Source organism: Theropithecus gelada, chromosome 1, assembly GCF_003255815.1.
Source record: "Theropithecus gelada isolate Dixy chromosome 1, Tgel_1.0, whole genome shotgun sequence".
Classification (NCBI taxonomy): domain Eukaryota; kingdom Metazoa; phylum Chordata; class Mammalia; order Primates; family Cercopithecidae; genus Theropithecus; species Theropithecus gelada.
In genome coordinates, this window is record NC_037668.1 from 22077154 (window position 1) to 22104392 (window position 27239).

The 27239-nt window shown below is 50.3% G+C and overlaps 3 protein-coding genes across 4 annotated transcripts; 2 read left to right on the top strand and 1 right to left on the bottom strand.

Moving 5' to 3' along the window:
* Positions 1 to 4924: 4924 nt before the first annotated feature.
* Positions 4925 to 10580, top strand: TTC24 (tetratricopeptide repeat domain 24). Its single transcript, XM_025355938.1, has 10 exons — positions 4925 to 5630; positions 5791 to 5994; positions 6599 to 6727; positions 6893 to 7005; positions 7330 to 7421; positions 8334 to 8456; positions 8607 to 8713; positions 9196 to 9309; positions 9431 to 9527; positions 9950 to 10580. The coding sequence occupies exons 1-10, from the start codon at positions 4925 to 4927 to the stop codon at positions 10029 to 10031; spliced, it is 1767 nt and encodes a 588-aa protein (XP_025211723.1). The 3' UTR covers positions 10032 to 10580.
* A 4943-nt stretch (positions 10581 to 15523) lies between these two features.
* Positions 15524 to 18308, top strand: NAXE (NAD(P)HX epimerase). 2 transcript variants are annotated; one of them, XM_025401658.1, is made up of 6 exons: positions 15524 to 15993; positions 16108 to 16216; positions 16372 to 16482; positions 16564 to 16677; positions 17410 to 17557; positions 17891 to 18308. In XM_025401658.1, the coding sequence occupies exons 1-6, from the start codon at positions 15755 to 15757 to the stop codon at positions 18091 to 18093; spliced, it is 924 nt and encodes a 307-aa protein (XP_025257443.1). In that variant the 5' UTR covers positions 15524 to 15754; the 3' UTR covers positions 18094 to 18308. The 2 variants fall into 2 exon arrangements, with proteins under 2 accessions (XP_025257443.1, XP_025257451.1); XM_025401666.1 differs by having other exon boundaries at positions 15975 to 15993; positions 16112 to 16216.
* A 194-nt stretch (positions 18309 to 18502) lies between these two features.
* On the bottom strand, positions 18503 to 25832 carry GPATCH4 (G-patch domain containing 4). Its single transcript, XM_025401646.1, is given in 9 exon segments — positions 18503 to 19269; positions 19272 to 19860; positions 20098 to 20148; positions 20404 to 20495; positions 22363 to 22449; positions 22555 to 22647; positions 22749 to 22822; positions 23287 to 23423; positions 25731 to 25832. Coding segments are annotated over 8 exon segments (1143 nt in total). The 5' UTR covers positions 23366 to 23423; positions 25731 to 25832; the 3' UTR covers positions 18503 to 19191.
* Positions 25833 to 27239: the final 1407 nt, after the last annotated feature.

Genomic DNA, 27239 nt, shown 5'->3' on the forward strand with positions numbered 1-27239 from the left:
CCCTGAGATGCCCCAACCTCTATTCCTTTCTGTAGCTGGGGATGCTATATAAACGTCAATCATCTGACCTTTCTTTGAGTCTCATGTGTTATAGGACTCCTGTGTATATGCACATACAGTCATGAGCCTCATAACAATGTTTTGGTCAACAACAAATCACATATACAACGGTGGTGCCATAAGATTATAAGAGACCTAAAATATTCCTATCACCTAGTGATGTTGTAGCCACCCTAACATCTTAGTACAACACGTCACTCACATGTTTGTGGTGATGCTGGTGTAAACAGACCTACCGTGCTGCCAGTCATATATATATGTGTAGTAATGTCCTAGGCTGGATATGGTGGTTCATGCCTGTAATCCTAGCACTTTGGAGGCTCATGCAGGAGGATTACTTGAGCCCAGGAGTTCAAGGCCAGCCTGGACAACATAGTGAGACCCTGTCTCTACACGAAAAAAAAATTTTTAAGTTAGCTGGGCATGGTGGCACACGCCTGTAGTCCCAGCTAGTCAGGAGGCTAATAGGAAGGATTACTTGAGCCCAGGAGGCCAAGGCTGCAGTGAGTTGTGATTTCACCACTGCTCTCCAGCCTGAGTGACAGAGAGAGACTCTGTCTCAAAAAACAAAAACATAAACAAAAAATGGTAATGTCCTGGGCCTTCACGTTCACTCACCACTCACTCACTAACTTGTCCAGAGCAACTTCCAGTTCTGCAAGTTCCACTCATGGTGAGTGCCCTATACGGGTGTACCATTTTAAATCTCCTTTTTTTTTTTTTTTTGAGACAGGGTCTCCCTTTGTCACCCAGGCTGGAGTGCAGTGGTGTGATCTCGGCTCCCTGCAACCTGCGCCTCGTGGGTTCAAGCAATTCTCCCGCTTCAACCTCCCCAGTCGCTGGGATTACAGGTGTGTGCCACCACGTGCAGCTAATTCTTGTATTTTTAGTAGAGACAGGGTTTCCCCATGTTGGCCAGGCTAGTCTCGAACTCCTGGCCTCCAGTGATCCACCCACCTCAGCCTCCCAAAGTTCTGGGATTACAGGTGTGAGCAACTTAAATCTCCCCACTTAAATCTCTTATACCATCTATTTAGGGTACTTCTTCTGTTTAGATATGTTTAGATACACAAATATCATTGAATGATATTTGGTGACAGTATTCAGGAGAGCAACATGCTGTACAGGTTTGTGGCCTAGGAGCAATAGACTATACCAGAGAGCCTGGGTGTGTAGTAGGCTACACCATCTAAGTTTGTGTAAGTATACTCTATGATGTTTGCACAACGATAAAATCACCTAATGATGCATTTCTCAGAACATATCCCTGTTGCTAAGCAAAGCATGACTGTAATTAAAATGGTTTTTCTCCTGCTAATCTGTCGTATGTCAATTTAATTTGTAGCCCAGCCATAGAATCTAGGAAGGTAGAGAGAAGCCATTTTTTCACTCTGCCACAGCACCATCTGTAGCACCCAGCACTAGGCCTGCACATAGCAGGCATTTAGCAAAGGCTGCAGGCCAAAGGCAGGTGAGCCCCATCGCTTCATAATTTTGTTTCTGGCAAAGCCCTCTTTACTTAAAAGAGGACTTTCCCTAGGCAGTGAGGACGTTTGCTTTCTGATGCAGGCCACCCTTGGTGAGTTAGGGCATTATATTCCCATCGTCCTGGGGCCTGCTGTCCTCTCATTAAGCAGAAACTGTAGGTTGCAGATCAGTGGAGTTGGAAAAAGGAGTCTGGGGGGAGTCTCTTCTGATCTCCAGGAGTTTCCTGACTATCAACCTTTCACCCTGTTCCCAAATGTGAAACCACCACACAGAAGCACAGTATGTGAGAGAGAGAGAGAGAGAGTGTGTGTGTGTGTGTGTGTGTGTGAGAGAGAGAGAGAGAGAGAGAGAGTTCACTTCCAGGACAGCTCAAGCCCCATTAAAGCTTGCTATCACAGGTCAGGCCAGGTTCAGTCTGTAATCCCAGCACTTTGGGAGGCCAAGGCAGGATAATCATTTGAGCTCAGGAGTTTGAGACCATCCTGGGTAACATATCAAAACCCCATCTCTACAATAATAATAATCATAATAATAATAATTAGCCAGGTGTGGTGGCACATGCCTGTGGTCCCAGCTACTCAGGAGGCTGAGGTGAGAGGATCACTTGAGCCCAGGAGGTAGAGGCTGCAGTAAGCTATGATCATCTATGCACTTCAGCCTAGATGACAGAGCAAGACTCTGTCTCAAAAAAAAAACAAAACAAAACAAAAAAAAAAAAAAAACACACACACAAAAAAACAAACAAACAAAAAAACTTGCAATCACACAGTGTAGTGGAAGGGACCCTAGGTTACTCACCTTGAATCAAAAAACCTAGAGTTGGCCAGGCGCAGTGGCTCACGCCTGTAATCCTAGCACTTTGGGAGGCAGAGGCAGGCAGATCACCTGAGGTCAGGAGTTCAAGACCAGCCTGGCCAACATGGTGAAACCCAGTCTCTACAAAAATACAAAAATTAACCAGGTGTATGGCAGGCACCTGTAATCCCAGCTACTTGGGAGGCTGAGGCAGGAGAACCACTTGAACCCAGGAGGCAGAGGCTGCAGTGAGCTGAGATCGCGCCACTGCACTCCAACCTAGGCGACACGGCAAGACTCTGTCTCAAAAAAAAAAAAAAAAATACCGGGCACGGTGGCTCACGCCTGTAATGCCAGCACTTTGGGAGGCTGAGGCAGCTGGATCACTTGAGGTCAGGAGTTTGAGACCAGCCTGGCCAACATGATGAAACCCCATCTCTACTAAAAATACAAAAATGAGCTGGTCTTGGTGGCGTGCAACTGTAATCCCAGCTACACGGGAGGCTGAGGCAGGAGAATCACTTGAGCCCGGAAGGCGGAGGTTGCAGTGAGCCGAGATGGTGCCACTGAACTCCAGCCTGGGTGATAGAGACTCTGTCTCAAAAAAAACCTAGTCTAACCCCAGCTACATGACTGCTCTTTGACCTTAGTTAAGTCACATCTGCTGTCTGAGGCTTGGTCCCCTCCTCTGTGAAATGAGGGGACGAAGTAGATGATATCTGGGGGTGTAACTAGTAAGCGCCCCTCTGATGCCTTGATTCATTTCTTGAAGTGAGGGACTTGAGGGGGTGTGTCTGCAGCACTATCGAGGTTTAGCACTAAGATACGGCCCCAGAACTGCCACTCAAATAATTCCCTAGGAGTGGAGGGTGGTACCTGGTTGTCTAGTAACCTCCAGGGCTTTGAGCTAACAGCTAGGGAGGTAACCCAAGCCGGAGGGGCCATTCCAGAGAGACAGCTGCGGAGAAGACCCAAGGAGGTAAGGTGTCCTGCAGTGGGCGTCCCCACACTGCATGGGGGTAGTCAGGAATGCCCTGGAGTGGAAGGCCTTGAAAAGGCAGGATTTCTGGGTGTTCTTAGAAGTGAGGGGAACTTCTTTTAAAAGAGACTGTTTTTCCTCTACCTGCCCCTCCTAAAAAAGGGGGAAAAAGAATAAAATGGGAGGGGTCAAGAGGCCAGGGCCTGGGTCTTTTCCACTCTTTTTTCCGTCTCCTGGGAGGAGAGTTCATGAAAAGCCTTTGCCCTTCGAGGGGAAAGATACCAACAGGATATACAAGCTGATGAGATGCTTGTATTTGGGAGGCTCTGGAGACCAGAGCAGGAGGCTGGGGGCCTGGAACCAGCCAGCAGACAGAAAGCAGAAGAAATGGAGAGAGAGAGCTTCCCCTTGAGCTAGGGAAGGGGCAGTAAATGGATGTTCCATCCCACACCACACTCCTTTTCAGAGAATCCTGCTCTCCTGGAGGTTGGCTCCTTGCCAATTCAGAAGCCTCCTCACCCTAGGGTCCCCAGTGCCTAGTGTGGCTCTCAGCACATAGCAGGGACTTACTGAGTGCTTGTTGAACTGACCTAAACTACATCTTGAGATTAGATAGCAGGAGTACCCAGATGATGAGTGGGTGGGTATTAGTAGAGGCACAGTATGAAGGAGGTTATGGAGGAGAGGCCCTGCATATGTGGTTCCTTCACCTATTTATTTGCAGTTTTTTTTTTTTGAGATGGAGTCTCGCTCTGTCACCCAGACTGGAGTGCAATGGCATGATCTCAGCTCACTGCAACCTCCACCTCCCAAGTTCAAGCAATTCTCCTGCCTCAGCCTCCTGGGTAGCTGGGATTACAGGTGTGCACCACCACGCCCGGCTAATTTTTGTATTTTTAGTAGAGACAGGGTTTTGCCATGTTGGCCAGGCTGGTCTCTATCTCTTGACCTCGTGATCTGCCCACCTCAGCCTCCCAAAGTGCTGGGATTACAGGTATGAGCCACTGCACCTGGCCTATTTGTTCATTCCAAAAACATTTGTATGGTGGTAACATATATATAACATACAATTTACCATTTTAATCATTTTAAAATGTGCAGTTCAGTGGCATTAAGTACACTCACATTATTGTGCAATCAACACCACCATCCATCTCCAGAACTTTTTCATCTCCTTCCAAAAACATTTATTGTGAATCTACTATGTGCCAGACCCTGCAAGTTGCTCCAAATCTAGTAGCGGGGGGAAGACAAGAAAGTCATCAACTCTGACCCAGTGTGATAAATGCTATAAAAGACGTAGGCATCAGGTGCTATGGGACCACAGGAGTACCCAGTTGGTTGAGAAGAAGGTATGTTCTGAAGCAAGCTGTTACTTGACTTGAGTCTTGAAGGAAGACTAAGAATTAGTCAGGACGTTAGAGTGAGAGTGGATATGGTACCCAGTGGGACAGAAGAAACAAAGTGAGAGGTCAGAGAGCAATCCTTGAAACCCTGAGGGTCATGCTAGGGCGGGGTAGAGCTGAATTTCTCGAAGGGGGTCCTGCTCCAGAGGAAGCCAAGGCTGACATACTGATCCCTCTGTTCCCCTCTGTCAGCTCTATGTCTTCCCCCAACCCTGAGGATGTGCCCCAGAGGCCAGAGCCTGAGCCTTCAAGCTCCAATAAGACAAAGAAGAAAAGAAAGTGGCTGCGGCAAGAAGCCAGCATCCAAGCCCTCACCAGGGCTGGCCACGGGGCCCTTCAGGCTGGCCGGAACCATGAAGCCTTGAACAACTTCCAGAGGGCCTTCCTTCTGGCCTCCAAGACCCCACAAACCGGGGACACCCTGGTGCTCCGGGCCTGCGCCTTCAACCTGGGGGCTGCCTATGTGGAGACTGGGGACCCAGCCAGAGGCCTTGAGCTGCTCCTGCGAGCCCACCCTGAAGAGAAGGCACAGGGCAGGCGTCATGGAGACCAGTGTTTCAATGTGGCTTTGGCCTACCATGCCCTTGGCGAGCTGCCTCAAGCTTTGGCCTGGTACCACAGGGCCCTGGGCCACTACCAGCCACAGGGTGACCAGGGAGAAGCCTGGGCAAAAATGGGAGCCTGCTACCAGGCTCTGGGACAGCCTGAGCTAGCAGCCCACTGCCTGCAGGAAGCAAGCCGGGCCTATGTCCAAGAGAGGCAGCTGCAGGCCGCAGCCCTGGCACTGGGGGCTGCGGCAGGATGTATGCTGAAGAGTGGGCGGCATCGGGTAGGGGAAGTTGTACAGGTGCTGGAGAAAAGCCGGAGGCTTGCCGAGAGGAGCACTGAGAGGGGACTGCTGGGTGAGATCTTTGGGCAGGGAAGGTGTGGGATCTGGGGAGACACAAAGCCTGGTGCTATTCAGAGGGCTGGGTTTGGGGAACCCTGGAGGAGTGGATAGGGGCTGTACCAGCCTTATTTATATGTGGTCCAGCTACCAGTGACCCTGGCTATGCCCTCTAGGGCACCTCTATAATGATCTAGGCCTGGGCTACTGCCAGCTCCGGCTGTTCCCGCTGGCTGTGGAGGCCTTCCTGCAGGCCCTTCCTCTGTGCTGGGTGCCAGGAGAGCAGGCCACAGTGCTAAGAAACCTCGGGATGGCCCACAACGCCCTTGGCAACCATCAGGAAGCTCAGGAGTTTCACCAGAAGGCTGCTGACCTGCACGGTGGGTGCCCGGGGCCGGGGAATGGGACTGGGACTAAGACACTAAGAAGGGTTTCCAAAAGGGGCCCCAAGGCTTAAGGGTGGATGGCCCTTTGGGACCACTTATGGAGCCTGAAAACCCATAACCAGTGGGGGAGAGCTGGAAGTGCAGGAGATGGGACAGTCAGACAGGACAGAGGGTTGTGGGCCCAGAGGCTGAGACCTCAGGGTTGGGAAGGCAGTAGTCGGCAGGGGGAAGGGTACTGGCTGGGAGAGGAGGCCTGAAGTGGAATTCAGCCTCTCTGCTGACTGTGTGACATTCAGGAATCACTTTCTCTTTCCGAGCTTCAGTTTTCGCATTTATAAAAACAGGGCCATTAATACCTGCCTTGCCTGTATCACAAGGTTGTTGCCTGACTCAAACTAGCCAGGTGGAGGCACTCACACCAGAACTCAGGATGGGTCCAGGCTGGGAGTGGCGGGTTCAGGCCTCTCGGATGCATCTGGAGTGTGCTGGGGCTGGGCACCAGGCCTCCTGGGAGCTCTGTCTTGGTTGCTGGAGGGCGGAGTCCTAATGTCCCAGCAGCCAGAGTCCCCTCTGAGGATGGGGTGGGCTCTGTCCTCAGGCTCTGTGGGGCAGCGGTGGGAGCAGGGCCGGAGCTTTGGCAGCCTGGCCTTTGCATTGAGCCAGCTGGGGGACCACAAGGCTGCCAGAGACAACTACCTGCATGCCCTGCAGGCTGCCCGCGACTCTGGTAAGCGTGAGGGGGTTGGCATGTGACTGGGCCAGCGGGGAGGCTGAGGGTCCTAGGAGCTGGTGGGGAGGCAGATGGAGGGAACTGAGGGTAGGGAGTGCCTCTGAAGGGGCGGGTCAGTGGGGTAGGGAGCCATGAAAGGACCTTCCAGGCTCTCTTTCTCAGGGGACATGAAGGGACAGTGGCAGGCCTGTGAGGGTCTGGGGGCTGCTGCAGCCAGGCTGGGGCAGTATGACCAGGCCTTGAAGTACTATAAGGAAGCACTGGCCCAGTGTCAGGTGAGACCCTGTATCCCGGAATCCACCTCTCCCCTGCTATCCCTCTTCTGGCTGACATTCCTGCCTTCACTCCTTGCCTTCTCCCACAGCATCGGACACACTGTGTGCTAGGTGTTGGGATACTATTGTGAGGAAGAGTCCATCACTGTCTGCAATTCTGGGCAGGTGGTGGCAGGACCCTGGGAAAGGCATGGGGATGGGGTAGAAGAGAGGGGGAAACAAAGTCCCGCTCCATCCTCCCTTTCCTGCTTCCTTCTTCCCCAACCCCCAGAGGACCACAAAGTCCAGGCATTCCCCATTACCCTATTATCACCCTCTCCCCAGAAGGAGCCAGATTCTGTGCGAGAACGGCTGGTGGCCAAGCTGGCAGACACCGTGAGGACGCACTTGGCCCAGGTGGGGCTGGTCACACCCTGGTGAGATGACACCTGAGACAAGGAGATGGGGGTGGAGAGAGGTTACCCAGAGAAGGGGTTGGTGGTAAGCAGAGCCGATGTTCCCTGGGATGCGGCGCGCTTGGCAGCTCATCTGTGTTCATCCGCCTTGAGCCTGCGCATGAGATATGTCACTTTCCAGGGGTGGGAGGTGGGTGTGGGACTGCGGCATATCTCCAACACAAGGGCTGATATGTAGGTGATTAAAAATAAATAAATAAATTTAAAAGAATCGGTAGACCATGTGTGCAAGGAGGTAGAAAGTTTCAAGTCCTTGACTGCAGTTCCCTAAATGGCCACAGGATGGAGATGTGCTCCAAGGAAGTCCCTCTCTCCCGTCTTTAAGTCTCCAGAGTTCATTTCTCTGTGGGTCTCCACCGCGTTACTCCTTCCCTGTCTCTGCTTTAACTTGTTTCTATCTCCGGGTCTCTTTGTATGATTCGTTGACTCTCCAACCGCCTCCTCCTTCACATTTTCAGACAACCCCAGAAAACCTCTTCCCACTCCAGGAATTGAAATTATACTTTAATATTTATATGTATGTAATAGATTTTATGCTCCCGCATTTTAAAGATCACATTTAAAGACATCATATTTAAAATCTGCAAGAAAAATTAAATTGCCTGGTACAGGCAGAGGATTGGATTGAGGGGTCAGAATACCTGGGTCCCAGCCAATGTCTGCCACCTACTTTCTGTGACTTTACCATATCAGGCCCCAGAAGGGATGGGGTGGCCGTTAGACACTGGCCAGGTCTGCTAGTCCCTAAATCTGAATTCAAGCTTGAGAGTTACTAGCAGGGACCTTAATAGAACAAAGAACCTCACCCCAGAATTGTATTCTCCGAGACCCTGGCACACACATAGCTGGGATGGCCGTTTTTCTCAGACCTAGTCCCTCTACTCCCCTTCGTTCCCAGACCTCGGCTCCGGGAAGACTCCAGGCTCCAGGTGGGGCCAGCCAGGTGGAGGGGACCCCAGCAAAGGCAGGAAGCAGTGCAGCAGGTGCCCAGCACAGGTGAGGGTGGCAACGGTGCAGCAGGGATGTATGCAGCCTCTGCAGGGTGTTGGGGGCTGTCGCAGTGGGGTGGGACCCCATGCATACCCCCAGGGAGGAGGGGACTGGTGTCTCTCTGCCAAGCTGTGCCCTCGTTCCTTGCCCCTACAGATCTTCCAGTGGGTGGGAAGATGAAGAGTCTGAGGAGGGCCACCAGGAGAAAAAAGAGGAGAGGTCGGCAAACGTTCCCATGAGGGCTGGGCCGGGGAGACTGGAGCGTGAGTTGATGTAGAGTATTCCTGGTGGTGCCTCTCCGCACTGCAAATGTGGCACTCCCGCCCCCACCTGCCTGCCTCCACTTCTTACACCCATCCTGCCATCCCACCTTCCTGTTGTCATTTCTCTGAGGCCTGGCACAACTTCGCACCACCCCTGACCCTGACTGTCCCAGTTCACAACTCCCCAACAGCCCTCCCCTGATTTTTGCTTGTCTCTCAAGGCCCTGGACCATTTTCCCTGAACCCTTTCTAGAACTGCCTCTTTCTTCCTGCTCTCATGGCTTTCCTAACTTCTAGAACGTTGCATCTTGGACCCCAGGGTTTTGTTGAAAGCCTACTTTATGCCCAACACAGCACTGGGCGCTGCTTGTAATCCCCAGCTCACTATTCAATAGCCTCTCCCACAAAGACTTGCAACTCGGGGAGCAGAGTTCCTTGCTACTTATTGAGTTGACCTGAATTTACCAATGTCTCCTTTTCAGTGTGTTTCCTTCCAGGCACAGTGAATCATTCCCACCATCTAGCTTCTAGTTGCCCCATGTTTACCAAGCACTCGCCCTGCAGAGGGACAGTCCTCGGCAAAGCCTCCGTGTATAGTGAGCAGTGCATCCCCTGACACCGCCCCAACTCCTGGTTCTTCTCCAGAGCTTTTTTCCACCATGATAGTTCTTGGTGCAGAGAGGCATGTGATGAATGTGTCTGTCCTTCTCCATCTAGGTCCAGGACCCAGGGCCCATTTTCCATTTGTAGGTCGAGGCCCTCCCAGAGCGGAGTACCCTAGCATCCTGGTACCCAATGGCCCTCAAGTCAATAGGTGGGTCCTTGGGGGAGAGCAGGAGGCCTAGAGAATAGCAAAGAAAGTAGAATATGTGGCTTGGGATGATATTAATGGAACATGACTGCTGTTGAAGTTAGGGGAAGCTGGGATCTCATGCTTGGGATATAGGGCCCCGGGCTCCCCTTTGTCTTTGCCCTTTAGCAATGTGAACAACCCTCACCCAGCTCTGGAAGCCCGGGGTATGACCTGCTTCCTGAATGGCCTGATGGTAGGCCTCAGTGAAAGACAGGGTGCTGCAGGATGGGGGGATATGAAGCTTAAGCCAACTCCCTCCTTCTCTGGAGCCCACCAGCAGAGGTAAGGGCCAAATAGGGCAAAGGAAGCCGAAGCCAGGGCAGGCTGCCTCCTGCTGTCTCCCCAGTCACCCCCACTGGCAAGCCCCTCCCTGCCTTTTTCAGGTCATCCAAGTGGCCCAGGGAAAGCCTCAGCAGGAGCTGCCAGAGGAGACCCATGGAGTCCGGCATCTGCACTATCGTGTGACCTCCCCCTGCCGGCCGCAGCCCTCATCGCTGAAGCACCTGCCCAACACGCACATGCTAGGGGGTCCTGGGGGCCAAGCCTCTTCCCAGTTGCTCAGCCCTGCAGGGGTGCGGAACACAGTGCAGCTAGTGGACTCCTGAGGATGCTGGGCAAGGGCTTTTTGCAGGCGCGGCCCTGAGAGGTTCTGTTTGTTCTTCCTTGGGATTTTTGGACTCAGTAGGTAAAATAAAAAAGGAAAATGGATGGCAAATTCCCTTTGTCTTTCTGGATCCAAATCTTATGATTGCTAGGGGCCTGGGAGTTCTAAACACTGACTTCGTGGTCAAGTAGCTTTGGAGTCACTGACTGTCTCCAGACCTCCATTTTTGCCTATGGGAAATGAGGATATAATACTACAGAAGAGGCATCTTACCCAACCGATGCACCCTACTTCCTCTGTGAAACATAGGGGATGCTGGGCGCAGGCCTAGGCTGTAGCCTGTAGGACAGCTCCTGCCAGCAGCCACAGGAACAATGATGTGATGTAACATGTCCTAAGTACTTAGCTCATGCCCCACCCTATTCTAGGTGCTTCACAAGTGTATTCTCCTCTAATCCTCACAACAAATATATGAGGTGCTATTATCATCCCCTTTCACAAATGAGGAAAATAAGGCACAAAGCTTCAGTAGTCTGAATTCCCAGATCACATAACTAGTATGTAGAGAAGCTGGGAATCAAATCCAGGCAGTGAGCACTTTCTAGAATGCTGTGCAGTTCCACTCCCCCAGCTAAGCCCTTGCTTACCCAGAGGCAGTTGTGATTTAATACCAAGTGTGTTTATGCCCATTGTGTGTGTTACTGTAATTCATAATTTAATTAAATACTATATACATTGATGAACAGGCCAGGTGAAATGGCTCATCCCTGTAATCCTAGCACTTTGCGAGGCCAAGGTGGGAGGATTGCCTGAGTCCAGGAGTTTGAGACCACCATGGGCAACATAGTGAGACCCCATGTCGATGTAAAAGAAAATGTATCTTTAAAAAAAAATAAATTGATGAACTGAGAGTGGAAAACAAATCACTGTTTCTATAAAAACTAAGTTGGGGCCGGACGCGGAGGCTCAAGCCTGTAATCCCAGCACTTTGGGAGGCTGAGATGGGCGGATCACGAGGTCAGGAGATGGAGAGCATCTGGCTAACACAGTGAAACCCTGTCTCTACTGAAAAATACAAAAAACTAGCTGGATGAGGTGGCGGGCACCTGTGGTCCCAGCTACTCGGGAGGCTGAGGCAGGAGAATGGTGTAAACCTGGAAGGCAGAGCTTGCAGTGAGCTGAGATCCAGCCACTGCACTCCAGGCTGGGCGACAGAGCGAGACTCCATCTCAAAAAAAAAAACCAAAAAAAACAAAACTAAGTTGGATCCTTAGAAGACTCCACTAAAGTAAGTTACTTTTTCTGTATTATTATTATTCTTTATAATAATATATTTTTCCTCCAGTGATGGAGGAAAAAGTGAGTTTATTTATTTATTTATTGAGACAGGGTCTTGCTCTGTTGCTCAGGCTGTAGTGCAGTGGCACGATCACATCTTACTGCAGCCTCAAACCCCTGGGCTCAAGCGACCTTCCCACCTCAGCCTCCCACTAGGACTACAGGTGCACCACCATGCCAGGCTAATTAAAAAATACATATATGTATAGAGACAGGGTCTCACTATGTTGCCCAGGCTGGTCTCAAACTCCTGGGCTCAAGCCATCTTCCCATCTTGGCGTCCCAAAGTGTTAGGATTACAGGTGTGAGTCACTGTGCCCAGCCTGAGTGTCACTTTATTTATTTGTTTGTTTATTTATTTATTTATTTATTTATTGAGATGGAGTCTCACTGTGTCTCCCGGGCTGGAGTGCAATGGCGTGATCTCGGCTCATTGCAACCTCCACCTCCCGGGTTCAAGTGATTCTCCTACCTCAGCCTCCCGAGTAGCTGGGATTACAGGTGCATGCCACCAAGCCCGGCTAATTTTTGTATTTTCAGTAGAGATAGGGTTTCACCATGTTGGCCAGGCTGGTCTCAAACTCCTGGCCTCAGGTGATCCTTCTGCCTCGGTCTTCCAAAGTGCTGGGGTTACAGGCGTGAGCCACTGCAGCCAACCTCTGAGTTACTTTAAGAAGCTACTGTGGGCTGGGCACGGTAGCTTATGCCTGTAATCCCAACAGTTTGGGAGGCCAAGGTGGATGGATCACTTGAGGCCAGGAGTTTGAGACCAGCCTGGCCAACATGGTGAAACCCTGTCGGTACTAAAAATGCAAAAAATTAGCTGGGGCGTGGTGGTGCACGCCTGTAATCTCAGCTACTCGGGAGCCTGAAGCAGGATAATTCACTTGAACCTGGAAGGTGGAGGTTGCAGTGAGCTAAGATCATGCCATTGCACTCCAGCCTGGGCAAGAGAGTGAGACTCTGTCTCAAAAGAAAAGATAAAAGCTGCTATGGAATTAGATGTGAGCAACAAGATTATTACAAATTGGGAGAATAATCATAAAAATATAAATAAATTCTACACTCAAGATTGCTTCAAACATGCCATTAACTGTTTCACTTTAAGGAAGTAAACTGGAAATTGCAGGTGATACATAACTGGTGAGGTTTATGTAAGAAAGAAGATGAGGAATCCAATCACGGGCTCCATCCTCAAAGAAAAGACCCTGACCACACTTGACAGATGGAAAATTAATGTATTTTTTTAAGTTGAAATAAAATAATCCACTCCTGAGCATGTCAGATAACAGAACGTAAGGAAGGCAAAACTTTACCTCTATCCTGTTAGGGTCTCTGGCTGGGACAGAGAATTAAATTGACATAAAACAGATTAACAAGAGAAAAGCATACAGATTTACTTAATATGAATTTTATGTGACACAGGAGCCCTCATAAAGCAATGAAGACCCAAAGAAGGAAAACCTAAATGTTTTGTACTAGGTTGAACAAAGAGCTAATTGTGGAAAAGCAGCTAAAATATATGAGGAGGCCAGTCGTAGGGGCTCACACCTGTAATCCCAGCACTTTGGGAGGCCAAGGTGAGTGGATTGCTTGAGCCCAGGAGGTTGAGACCAACCTGGGCAACATGGTGAGACCCCATCTCTACAAAAACTACAAAAATTGGCCAGGTGTGGTGGTGCGTGCCTGTAGTCCCAGCTACTAGGGAGGCTGAGGCAGGAGAATCGCTTGAACCCGAGTCAGAGGTTGCGGTGAGCCGAGATCGTGCCACTGCACTGTAGCCTGGGTGACAGTGAGACTCTGTCTCCAAAAAAATAATAAAAATAAAATATATGGGGAGGCTAAAGGAAGATGAGAGATATTTTATTAAGGTCTGTTTATAGAGAATTCTCTCAGCTTCGACTCCCTGTCTCTGGTGATAATGTTTCTTTCCTCCTGGAGGAAGGCATTGTTCACATGGGAGCTTTGTTTCCTGCTTTCAGGAAGAAAAGGGGAGGTTAGAGCACTCTTCTTTTACTTACTGTTTTTCTTTTTCTTTTCTTTCTTTTTTTGAGATGGAGTCTGGCTCTGTTGCCCAGACTAGAGTGCGGTGGCAGGATCTCGGCACACTGCAACCTCCTCTTCCCAGAATTCAAGCAATTCTCCTGCCTCAGCCTCCTGAGTAGCTGGGATTACAGATGCTTGCCACCACGCCCCACTAATTTTTTTGTATTTTTAGTAGAGATGGGGTTTCACCATGTTGGCCAGGCTGGTCTCGAACTCCTGACCTTCAGGTGATCCACCCGCCTCGGCCTCCCAAAGTGTTGGGATTACAGGTGTGAGCCAGTGCCTCTGGCCCTAATTTTTGTATTTTTAGTAGAGGCGGTGTTTCACCATGTTGTCCAGGCTGGTCTTGAACTCCTGACCTCAAATGATCCACCCACCCTCGGCCTCCCAAAGTGCTGGGATTACAGACGTGAGCCACTGTGCCCTGCCAAGACCTCGTTTCTACAAAAAATATGAAAATTAGTTGGGTGTGGTGGCACATGCCTGTAGTCCCAGTTACTGGAGAGGCTGAGGCTGGAGGATCACTTGATCCCAGAGGTCCAGGCTGCAGTGAGCCATGATCAGGCAGCTGCACTGCAGCCTGAGCGACAGAGCGAGACCCTGTCTAAAAAACAAAAAAGACCTTCCCTTTACCTGTGTCTTAACTTGGGCTGTCACAATAAAATATCATAGATTGGATGCTCAAGCAACAAATTAATTTTCTCAGAGTTCTGGGGACTGGAAGTCAGATTAGGGTTCCAGTATGGTGACAGAGAGGAGGGGCGAGGAGAGGAAGAAAGTCTCATAAGGGCACTAATTCTACCAGACTAGGGCCTACCCCTTATACCCCAACTAATGCTAATCCCAACGGCCGCCCTGTCTCAGAATACCATCACACTGGGGGTTAGGGCTTCAGCATACGAATTTGTGAGGGGGGAAGGAACACAAACATTGAGTCCATAGCAGTCTGGATAATTATCTTTATCTTAGTGCCTTGATGGTAACTGGTTTGTTACTCTCCAACCTTTTCCCCTAACCATGCAACAGAGTGTGTTTGCGTTCTCAGAACCACTTGGGTAAACTCTACTCCTCCTCTCAAGACTTCTAGTGAAACATCATCGTGACCTGGAGCAGTCATGCGCGTCCGTGTGAGGAGACCACCAAACAGGCTTTGTGTGAGCAATAAAGCTTTTTAATCACCTGGGTGCAGGCGGGCTGAGTCCAAAAAGAGAGTCAGCAAGGGAGATAAGGGTGGGGCCGTTTTATAGGATTTGGGTAGATAAAGGAAAATTACAGTCAAAGGGGATCTGTTCTCTGGCGGGCAGGAGTGGGGGTCACAAGGTGCTCAGTGGGGGAGCTTTTTGAGCCAGGATGAGCCAGGAAAAGGACTTTCACAAGGTAATGTCATCATTTAAGGCAGGGGCCAGCCATTTTCACTTCTTTTGTGGTGGACTGTCATCAGTTAAGGTGGGGCAGGGCATTTTCACTTCTTTTGTGATTCTTCAGTTACTTCAGGCCATCTGGGCATATACATGCAAGTCACAGGGATGCCATGGCTTGGCTTGGGCTCAGAGGCCTGACAGAGCCTATGGTTTCAATTACATTTTAAACCATAGCTTACAAAACCTATTTAAGGATAATTTTCTATTTCCATAGCTATTATCTCAGTAAAGGAGGTAAGTATGACTAGGGAAGTACAGTGCGATATCCTGGTAAAATAGAGGTAGGGGAAGCTAATTTAGTGGAGAGGGGGCCTAAGTTACATAGGCTTGGTGGTGTAAATAACAACAGTAGCTTAATTTCTATAGCACTCCCTCTGCGCCGGTTTGCAGGCATTAGCACCTATGAAGTATGTACTCGTTTCCCTGTTGTATAGGCGAAAAACTGACACCAGCAGTTCCCCCATTCACTCAGCCTCTAAGCAGTGGGGCAGGAATAAAGGCTAACTGCTATACCATATACCTTTCTGAAAGAGTTACAAAGCCAGCACTTATTATCAAAGGGTGGTTGGGAGCAAGGCATTTCGGCGTATCTGGAAATGTGTGGCGATTTGTAAACACTCCTGAGGAGAGCTGGGATCCCAAGGGTAAGGGAAGTTGGCCCAGGTGGGAACGGCTCCCCGGCCCAAGGGCTGCTAGAACCACAAGACTCCAGCCCCGAGCCGCTTCCGGAACCCGCGCGTGCTGGCCCGGCCTCTCCGGGGGCGGGGCGAGGGCGGCGCATGCGCCGGGGTCGGGTCGAGCCGGGCCTGGCAGGGGGCGAGCGCTCTGCGAGCTGGATGTCAGGGGTGCGGAGGCTGCTGGGCCTCGGGCTGCTGGTTGCGGGCTCGCGCCTGCTGCGGATCAAAAGCGAGACCATCTCCTGCCGCTCGGGACCCACCTGGTGGGGACCGCAGCGGCTGAACTCGGGTGGCCGCTGGGACTCAGAGGTCATGGCGAGCACGGCGGTGAAGTACCTGAGGTAGGCGCGGGTCTAGGGTGGCCTGCTCTGCCGCGGGGCGGGGCCTGGGACAGCCGGGCCACCTGCGCGATGGAGAACACGAGGGGCGGGACTCAGGCCGCGGGTTTTCCTCAGCCAGGAGGAGGCCCAGGCCGTGGACCAGGAGCTATTTAACGAATACCAGTTCAGCGTGGACCAACTTATGGAGCTGGCCGGGCTGAGCTGTGCCACAGCCATCGCCAAGGTCAGTGGCACAACTCTCGACCTTTGGGAGCAGCCAGGGAGGAGTCACTGTCCCAGCCCCCTGGCCTAGGCACAAAGGGGTGGGAGAAACAGCTGGGCCAATCTGGTCTATTACCGCCTGAAACCCCGCTGAACCACCCTTGACTCTGCCTTCAGGCATATCCCCCCACGTCCATGTCCAGGAGCCCCCCTACTGTCCTGGTCATCTGTGGCCCGGGGAATAATGGAGGAGATGGTCTGGTCTGTGCTCGACACCTCAAACTCTTTGTGAGTATGTGGGGAGGGGCTGTGGGGGAGGAGGGTGTGAGGGCTCTGGGATCTGGGGTTGAATTACCACTTTCTTCCTAGGGCTATGAGCCAACCATCTATTACCCCAAAAGGCCTAACAAGCCCCTCTTCACTGCATTGGTGACCCAGTGTCAGAAAATGGACATCCCTTTCCTTGGGGAAATGCCCTCAGAGGTAGGTGGCTCCAGTTGAATACTTCATTTCCCAGTAACCACTGCCTGTGCTCTGCTCTTCCATCGTGTTTCCAGGCTGAGCTCATTTTAGTGCCTGGTACAGAAGATGCCTAAAGGATGGTATTCAAATAAGTGTGCAAGAGCCTTCTCCCCCTTCATAAAGTGTGCTCCATGAGTCCCACACACCACCTTCTCTAAAGCTTCCCTGCCCTTTCATCTCCCTGGTCCCTCCTTCCACTCTGTAGTCAGATCCTCTTGCCCTAGCATGCAGTAAACACATGATTGCCCCTCGGAGGCCAGAGTGGCTGCCCTATCTGAAACCCTTCCTGCAGATGCATGAATTAAGGGATGGGAAATTGGGTAATTTTTTTCCTTAACCCATTTTACAGATGAAGATACTGAGGTGGAGAGAAGTGGTTTGCTTAAAGTCACTGAATTGTATCATGGCAGAGCTGAAACCATAATCTGGCTCTCCTGACTCGGTCTCAGGCTCTCTCACCCTGTAGCCTCCCCAGTGGCGGGCAGGCAGGCACCGAGAACAAAAACTGTCTCGTCTCAGTTTGGCCTGAATCAGTGACCAACTCACACTTTCTCTAGGCCTCAGGCTGCCCTCTGAATGAGATACAATACTTGCGTCTCTGTGAATGGTCTGCAGGTGCAGAGGACAGCCCTCTCCAGTTAAGGCTGTTTGTGCAGCTGCTGGCTCTGACATCCTTTTCCTGCTCCACCACAGCCCACGATGATTGATGAACTGTATGAGCTGGTGGTGGATGCCATCTTTGGCTTCAGCTTCAAGGGCGATGTTCGGGAACCGTTCCACAGCATCCTGAGCGTCCTGAAGGGACTCACTGTGCCCATTGCTAGCATTGACATTCCCTCAGGTGCTGGGACCCAGAAGGTGGGGCAGGGGTGGGCGGAGATTGGGGCCCTACCCTCCTGACTCTTGCCCACACCAGGTCTAAAATAATTTTAGTCTAGAGGGGCAGAACACAGCTTTCTGGACCCCCATCAGGGCTGGGGAACAGCGTTCAGAAGTCCCCTTTACATGTTGGCCCCATGAAGAGACCACGGCCCAAGGGTACGTGGAGCTTGTTGGACCAGAGTTCCTCAGGTGGGAACTGAGGGGACTTCCCACTTCTCTGGGACTAGGGTAAAATAAGGTGTAGAAGGGGATGAGACATCTGGCCTCTTCCTGAATACCACCCTCTTTTCAGGATGGGACGTGGAGAAGGGAAACTCTGGAGGGATCCAGCCAGACTTGCTCATCTCCCTCACAGCCCCCAAAAAATCTGCAACCCAGTTTACTGGTCGCTACCATTACCTGGGGGGTCGTTTTGTGCCACCTGCTCTGGAAAAGAAGTACCAGCTGAATCTGCCACCCTACCCTGACACCGCGTGTGTCTATCGTCTGCAGTGAGGGAAGGTGGGTGGGTATTCTTCCCAATAAAGACTTAGAGCCCCTCTCTTCCGGAACTGTGGAGTCCTGGCAGCTCCTCTGGCAATAAAGGTCAGTGAATGGTGGAAATCAGGGAGCAACCCTGGGGATTGGGTGCCATCTCTCTGGGGGTAACACAACGGGCAAGAGGTTGCTATGGTATTTGGAAACAATGAAAATGGACTGTTAGATGCCAAGTGAGTTGTGCTGTCCTTTACACAATTCTTACTCATTTGGGACACAGACAAGGAGCTACGTTCACTTATCAGTGTAGCAAGACTACAAGGAGGTTAACAGAAGGAATTTCCTCAAAGGCCTCCAAGAAGTATCTTCTAATTTGTATTCAGGACCTTCCCAGGCTGGGAACAGAGAGCCAGTCAGTCCTAGCCAGTTATCTCTAGGCTAGGAGCCCAAGATGATGTTTGTTATTCATTTGGTAGTGCTAGGAACTGGCAACTGTGGGCTAAATCTAGCCCATAGACCTAAATTTGTGTTTTTCTTAATCTTCACAATATTTAAAAATCAGAGCACTTCACATAGGTCTACATTTTCAGCTTCTTTTAATTTTAGCAGGAATGCTCCTTCAAAGGGTATCTGCATTCCTGTTCCCACAGCCCCCAGCATTCCTTATCCTTTAGCTGCCTGGCTTCTCTAGGCACCTGAGTTTATGATCCTGGGTTAGAAGCTGCAGAGGTGACTATGCTGACTCCCTCAACTAAGGGTTGGTACTACCGCTTGCTCCTCTCAGCAGCTGACGTCCCAGAGATCAGTTTCCTTTCTGGGAGGGACTCCTCATTGAGTGGGGGTGCAGAAGACCTGCAGACCTGCATCAACCCTGGTCTTCGAGGCTTCAACTCCTGAAAATCAATCAATGGAGCCCCACCTTGACCAGACCTTTAGTCTCTCTTCTGTTTCTTCTTTTTGGCTTTCTGGCTGATGCTGATTTCAGCTCTTTCCTTCTTGGCATGCTGCTGCCTCTTCCTCTTACCTCTGCTGCTTGAGCCAGTGTGTGCTCCGCTCTCTGCTTCCCTAGCCCCGCCATCCTCCTCATCCTTTACATCCAAGATGTCCTCCTCCTCTTCATGCTGCTGTCTTTTCTTCTTGCTTCTCCGATCGTTGCACGTTCTGCTCTCTGCTTCCCTGGTTCCACCACCTAAAACAGTTTCCTCATCTCCATCTTCTAGGTTCAAGTCCTCCTCCTGTTGCTGCCTCTTTTTTCTTCGGCTGCATGGGTCAGCGTACGCTCTGCTCTCTACCTCCTCTGTCCTGACACTGCCTGCAGCCTCCTTGCCTTTTCCTCCTTCCTCCAAGACCCCCATCTTCTCCTCTTCATGGTGCCACCTCTTCTTTTTCTTCACTTTCCTGAGGGACTGATGGGCTTGCTCTCTGCTATTCAATTCCCCAAGCCCACTTGTTCCTGCGGCATCCTCCTCCTCATTCCCTTTAGTTGTACCCTCTCTTTCATCTGAGACCTTTCCTTCTTGATGTCGCCTTTTCTTCTTCTTGCTTTTTCTGATGTTCTGCTCAGCGTGTTTTGGGTGCTTTTCGTCTGCATCATTCCTTTCAGATGCTGTAGCTTCTTCCTCCTCTTTCTGCTTCCTTTTCTTTTTCTTTTTTTGCGGGGGCTTGCTCTCTGACTGCGGTTGAGGGGCCCCAGGGTCCTGGCCTTTGAGACGAGCCAGGAAGGCCTGCTCCTGGGCCTCTAGGCGAGCAAGCTTGGCCTTCATCGTGATCCCAAGACGGGCAGCCCTGAAACAGACAGGGTCCAAGTCAGAGCAAGGGTATCAGGGGAAATGGGCCTAGTCCTTAAGCCTGCAGGGAAAGTTGATGGAGGGTAGAAGGAGTGGGGAGCTGCCTAGCTTCAGGCAATAGATGGGTAGGTAATAGGAATCATTTCCCTGGGGTAAAAAGAATCAGGAGGTGGCACAGGCCATGCTCAAAGGTGGGGAGAAAAGAAGCGAGCTCAAGGAGCTGACCACTACTTACTTATGTGCTGTTCGCCCTTCACAGGCTTGGAGCAGCATCTCATCAGTCAGACTGTTAGGGGAGATCGGCAGTTACAAACAGACCCGGTAGAAAGGCTTGACCTCTCTTCCTTCTAAAACATTCCTTCAACACTGAGTTCTTGTTCAGGACCTGGCACTTTTTGAGGTACTAGGGATACAAAGATTAGTACAACACAGTTCCACCCACCACCAAGAAGCCCCCAGTCAAGCATTAGACTCAGCCCTTTCTCTTACCATCTAAGGACATCTCCTCCCACATTCCCCAAGAGCTAAAATGAAGTCTCACATCTTTGGGGACTTGGGCCCCTGGTTGTCATCATCACTGCAGCTCTCCAAGTCTTTGTGTGGCTTCTCTCCACTTGAAGTCAACGTGGCCATCTAGGAGGGGTCACGGGGGTGGACAAGGCCTTCTCAACACCACCACCATCCTTATTCCCTTGTGGAAGCCCCCTAAGAATTCATAGCTCCTGGCAGGAGTTTGCCAGCCCCCACCATTGCTCCTTGAGGAGCCACAGGGAGGCATGCCATCCTGCATACTTGAACTTGGATAGGAGTTGGGCTGCTGCTGCTGGGATGTGCAGCAGCTTTGCCCTCTCTGGCCTACAACTGGCTGGTGAGCAGAAGAAGAAGAGAAAATGCTCTGATTCATCAGGTCTTCACAGTAGACAAGTGCCAGTGACTGGCAGTAAACATGCCCCGCTCCACCCCAACCATAGTACCTGTTCATAGTACCTTCATTTAATCAGACTGAGAGTCTACTATGGGCCACAGAGTTGGGGATTCCGAGTGGAATAAGAATGAGATGGGCCCAGCCCAGATGGAATCTACATAGGCAATTATGATGGAAGTGTTGCCTGTGATAGAGGAAGGGTACTCAACTCAGACTTCAGAGAATGACTTCTAAAAGTAACTGATGTATGAGCTGAGCTCTGGAGGATAAGAAGAACTCAGCAGGTAAAGGGGGAAAGGGAGAAGAATGTCCCAAGCAGAGGGAGCAACATGTGCAATAACCTGAAGATGGAAGAATGTGGTGCCTTCAAAGAAAAGAAACAGATTGGACTCTGTTAGGCTAATGGTTAGGCTAAAGTGTAGTGGTCCTGGAGAAAAGTGAAAAGAGATGAGGCTGGAGATGGCAGGAACAGGCATGCAGGGCCATATAAGCCAGTCCGATAAATCTGGATTGTGTCATCCTAGGTCAAAGAAGACCCAGTGACATGATGACATTTATGTTTTAGAACACTCTGGATGCTTTGTGGAGGAGTCCATCCTCCACAAAGGTTGGGGTGGGGAGTGAGACTAAAGGTGTCCTTAGGAGGCTGCTGGAAAAAGAAATTAGGCAAGAGATGATGATGGCCTGAAGTAGGATAGTAGATGGTAACAGAGATGTAGAAAAATGGGAAAGATTTGCTAGGTAACATGTATAGCCCTTAGCACATAATGACCATTACATGTTAGCTTCCTTCTGTTGGCACAGTAAAAAGTGGAGGCCTGAAGACCTGGGTTCCAGTCCTGTTTGCCATTGCCATTACTAGCCAGCCGTGGGCTCTTCAGCAAACCACTTTTCACCCTTTTAGCCACATCTGCAAAGCAGGGATGGTCTAGATAATCTCTCAGGTCTCCTCTGGCTTCTCTTTTTTTTTTTGAGACGGAGTCTCGCTCTGTCACCCAGGCTGGAGTGCAGTGGCGCAATCTCGGCTCACTGCAACCTCCGCCTCCCAGGTTCACACCATTCTCCTGCCTCAGCCTCCCACGTAGCTGGGACTACAGGTGCCTGCCACCACACCCAGCCAATTTTTCTGTATTTTTTAGTAGAGAAGGGGTTTCACTGTGCTAGCCAGGATGGTCTCAATCTCCTGACCTTGTGATCCACCCACCTCAGCCTCCCAAAGTACTGGGATTACAGGCGTGAGCCACCGTGCCCGGCCTCCTCTGGCTTCTAAGTCCTTTGAATTAGATGTCCCCTGGCCCCCCCAAAATTTGGCAGCTCCTGACTTAAAGAGACTGTACCCTACCTCTCACTCCCTATTGCTGCTCCCTTAACAGATGGCAGGATCCATGGAACCTGAAGATCTCAATTCCTGCTGAGGGTCTGGGCAGTCTAAGTAAGCAACAACAAGGCTGGTCACAGGATCCCACTATGTTAGGAAAGTCCTGAGAATTGATAAGGCATACAAGGCAACTGTTCAGGCCCCAGGGAGACCAGGGAAGAGAAAAAGGATGGACGCTGTTACCCAGTCTCTAATACCTTCACAAACTTCTGATACAGCAAGTTGGGCTTGGGATGATTGTAACGGGTGGTCTCCTTAGAAAGGCTCCTTATCTGTACTCCATCCTGTAGAGAATTATCAGTACCAGTGAATGGGTGACATACCATGACTGCCTACCCCACAGGTCCCAGGCCCTTTGTTTCATGTGCCCATCTATCAAGAGCTCATACCTGCCCAGTTTCCACTACCAAGTTGGCCGCAGTCTTGTTGAAGAGCTCATTCCACCAGTGGTTTGTGAACTCCTTGGCAGGGTCGTGTCCCACCTGCCAGGGGAATAAGTATGAGCTCTGAGTGCCTGCCTCACCTGCCCTCAAGGGTTCCTTCTCCCATGCATGCTAACCTTCCTCAGTCCACCCAGTCTTACCCCATGAGTGTCTTGCTTCAGTGTCACCCTGAGAGCCTGGGTGATACCATTCTCCTTCCGGCCGAGACCTTTGCCTGCAGAGGACAGTGAGCGACTTGGCTTATTCTCCTGCCTGCTGTGAGACCTCACAAGGCACGCCCCCCACAGGCCTCTTGCCATTTCACACACCTGACATTGGGGTATACTGTGTACCTCTCGGAAGACCTCCCAGCTCCTTTCTTTCTAATACCACTCCATATAGTCCCCTGCCTTTGTGTGAGCCTGAACTATCTCTTCCTTCATAATTCTTTTGGAAGAGAGGCCATGTCTCTTCTTCTCTCCCCTAGTCCTCCCAACCACAACTTCTTCATTATCCACTGTCAAATTTCTTCCTTTCTTCCCTTTTCTGGGAAAGTCAGAAATTTTCTTCTGCAAATTTCCCTTTAAACTAGCTTTTCCTCCTTTAAATAAAGGAGGGCGGTAATCCAGGATGATGCCTTTCTCCTGGGCAGAAGGTAGGCAGGGAGTTGGGGGATGTAAGAGACCCCATGGGGATCACCTTGAGTCCATCCATGCTTTAACAACTGCTCCTCAGCAAACTTCATCCCACGACTCTTGACCTCTGGGGTGACATTCATGGTGAGAAAAAGGTCTCTATCCTCAGACTTTCACCAGAGAAGAAGAGGTGATATCATCCTTTTAAGAAGAAAGGAGAAAGTGCCCAAACAGCCATCAGTTCCATCCTGACTGCTTGTTAAGAATTCTCTGCTAGTTGGGTGCAGTGGCACACACCTGTAGCCACAGCTACATGGGAGGCTGAGGCAGGATTGCTTGAGTCCAGCCGGGGCAGTATAGCAAGAACCCCCTCTTAGAAAAAGAATAAAGCAGCCAGGTGCAGTGGTTCACATTTGTAATCCCAGCACTTTGGAAGGCCAAGGTAGGAGGATCACTTGAGCCCAGGAGTTCCAGACCAGTGTGGGCAACATAGTGAAACCATCTCTAGAAAAAAATAAAAAATTAAAAAGAAAGAAAAAAGAATTCTCTTTCCTGAGCCCTGGGGCGAGAGAGAGGAAGGAGGTGGCCTGGTCTTTGGGGAGCTCCCTATCTGGCTACAGAAAGACCAGCATATAGAGAAGTCAAGGATGAATGGTGTCAATTCTGATACCTAAATTTATGGTGTGCTCACCACATGCCAGGATGTGCTGAGACTTTACAAAGATTATTTCATTTAATCTTCCCAGCCCATTCGGGGGAATATTAGCCTATTTTACAAATGAGTAAAGTAAGGCCTAAAGAGGTTAAGGAACTTCAAGGTCACACAGGTTAACATGTAGAATTCAAGCCCAGGCAGCTTGTCTGCAGAATCTATACTCTACCACTACATAGTATCTCTCAAAATATATTACCTTGTAAAAACAAAGCTAATGAGGTGCTTATTAACCTAAGTCATAAGATAATGGTACTTGGTAGAGACCAGATCCTGTACTTATGCTTCAGCATTTACACTGTCCTCTTGGTGTGGGGGCTACACACTTCTCACACACCACTGCAGTATTTCAGTCTGGCTGGAGTTCCCCTTTTGAAAGTGTCCAACTTAGGAAGGGCACTCTTATTGAGCACTTAATGCATAACAGGTGGATTACACATATTGATATACTGTCATAATAACTCAGTCAATTTTTTTTTTTTTTTTTTTGAGACAAGGTTGCTCTGTCACCTAGGCTGGATGGAGTGGAGTGCAGTGGCACGATCATGGCTCATTGCAGCCTCAAACTCCCAGGCTCAAGCAATACTCCCACCTCAGCCTCCCGAGTAGCTGGGACCACAGGCACATGCCACCACGCCTGGCTAATTTTTGTATTTTTTTTTTTTTGTACAGACAGGGTTTTGCCATGTTTCCCAGGCTGGTCTCTAATTCTTGGGCTCATGCGATCTGCCCACCTCTGCTTTCCAAAATGCTGGGATTACAGGCATGAGCCACTGTCTGGGCTTAACTCATTTAATCTTGATAGTCCTGTGAGATAGATATTATTCTTATTTTGCAAAAGAGGAAAACAAGGCCTGGGTTTCTTGCCTAAGGTAACATGGCAGATGATGGAGCTGGAATTGCATGTTGGAGCTGGAATGAGCCCGAGTCGCCTGACTCCAAAGTGGTCCTCTGTCTTTTTTTTTTTTTTTTTTTTTTTTTTTTTTTTTTTTGAGACAGAGTTTCGCTCTTGTTGCCCAGGCTGGAGTGCAATGGCACAATCTTGGCTCACTGCAACCTCCGCCTCCCAGCGTCAAGCGATTCTCCTGCCTCAGCCTCCCGAGTAGCTGGACTACAAGGATCATGCCACCACGCCCGGCTAATTTTTGTATTTTTAGTAGAGACGGGGTTTCACCATACTGGCCAGGCTGGTCTCGAACTCCTGACCACTCGCCTCGACCTCCCAAAGTGCTGGGATTACAGGGGTGAGCCAAGGCGCCCGGCCAAGGACTGATGTTCTTCATCACTACACTCTTCAGTCTCTTATAGCTCTTTGTGCTTTCTCCCGTAAGACCACAGCCTAAGCCTTGTCGCAGTAATTGAAAACTACATGCCCTGGAAGTTAAGAGATCGGCTTTATTCCGCAACTCCAGAGCACGTAACGCGGCGCCAGAATTCTAGAACGCATTCAGTCGTTATTTGTTGAACTGAATGGCATAGTTAGGAATGGCTTTACCGGATTTTCAATGGATAACTGTACAGAAGCTGTGCACCCCAGTCTTTCTGAAACCTGTGATCACACTTTGGCACTGTCCCCTCTACAGTCAATCTGCGTTTTCAGAAGTGGCCCCAGGTGCACTAGTCTTACAGCTGTCCTCAAGAGCCGGCTGCCCTTTCCCTAGGCTTCCTTCCTCCTGAGGTATAAATTCCAGCCCTCCTACCGCAGTGCCACTTGGGTAAAAATACTCCGCTCCTCTCACGTTTGCTACTAAGCTCGGGCTCCGACTACCACCGTTCGGGGGAAGGGAGCCCCTTACCGTCAATGAGGGGTCCTCTCCTCGGACACATGTGCCAAACCTGACTTGTGCGCCGCCATCTTCCCGGAAATGCCGTTTTGTTCCTTCTAGGCTGTCGAAACCATAGAGACGTCCGCTGGAACCAAAATCGCGGTCCTCCCAGGAGAAACCATTGCGGAGGCCAATTTGCCGATATGGTTGCCATAGAAACTGGGACCTGAAGTGTGCCCATTTTCGGAGGTTCCGAGGCTGTTCCACTTGCCTCATCCCTGCATTCCTTGAGCAGCCAAGGGACTTCAGTACTAACTGGCCCTCTCAGGATGCCAAGAACGCTATGTGTCCTACACTGAGCTAGTCCCAGGCACAAATACGAGGAAGAAAAACTCTAGGGAAGCATTGAGAGTAGCCTGAGAAATTCGTGGAGGCAGAATGGGTGATAGCTGTGTCCTGATTTTGCAGGGTTGAATACTCATGAATACTCAGCCTTCACAGGAACAGTTATTTATAAAAGCCTAGAGACTAGACATCTCAGTATGTTCATCAAGCACTTTATTTATTATTATTATATATATTTTTTTAATTTTTTATTTTTTCTGAGACAGGGTCTCACTCTGTCGCCCAGACTTGAGTGCAATGGTGCGATCTCGGCTCACTGCAGCCTCTGCCTCCTGGGCTCAAGTGATCCTCCCATCTCAGCCTCGTGAGTAGCTGGGACCACAGACATGCACAACCACGCCTGGCTAATTTTTGTATGTTTTGTAGAGAAGGGGCCTTGCCATGTTGTCCAGGCTGGTCTCCAATTTCTGGCCTCAAGTGATACGCACGCCTCGGTTTCCCAAAGTGTTGGGATTACAGGTGTAAGCCACCATGACCGGCCTCATCAAACACTTTTTGACTCACCACTGTGTGCCAGAACTTGTCCCTTTGGTACTGGGGGATACAAGGATGCTTAAGACACAGGTCTTGATTTCGGGGAACACCTAGTCTAGCCTGGGAAAGTTAGGACTTTGGGTGAGATCAGATGGAGGACATGGCCAGTGGAACTTGGAGAAAGATACAGGATGGGTAAGACGCGGTGGCTCATGCCTGTAATCCCAGCACTTTAGGAGGCCAAGACAGGCAAATAGCTTGAGCCCAGAAGTTCAAGACCAGCCTGGGCAACATGGCGAGGCACCGACTGTACTAAAAATACCGAAAAAAAAAAAAAAAAAAAAAAAAAAAAAGAACCCGGGCATGGTGGTGCACAGCTGTGGGTCCCAGAGGCTGAGGTGGGAGGATCCCTTCAGCCAGCGGTGGGGGATGGGGAGGGCGAAGGTTGCAGTGAGCCAGAAAAAAAAAAAAAAGATGCAGGATCCCAGAATGCATGCCAGGCTGAGGAGTTTGGACTTGCCGTATGGTTATGAGGATCTATTGAGCAGAGGAGGGAAAGAAGATATTGCAAACAAGTCAGCAAGAGGGACTGCACATGCCCCTACCTCTGCAAGCTGTTCCTTTGCCTCACTGAGCCACCCAAGAACTAAAACCCGAGAA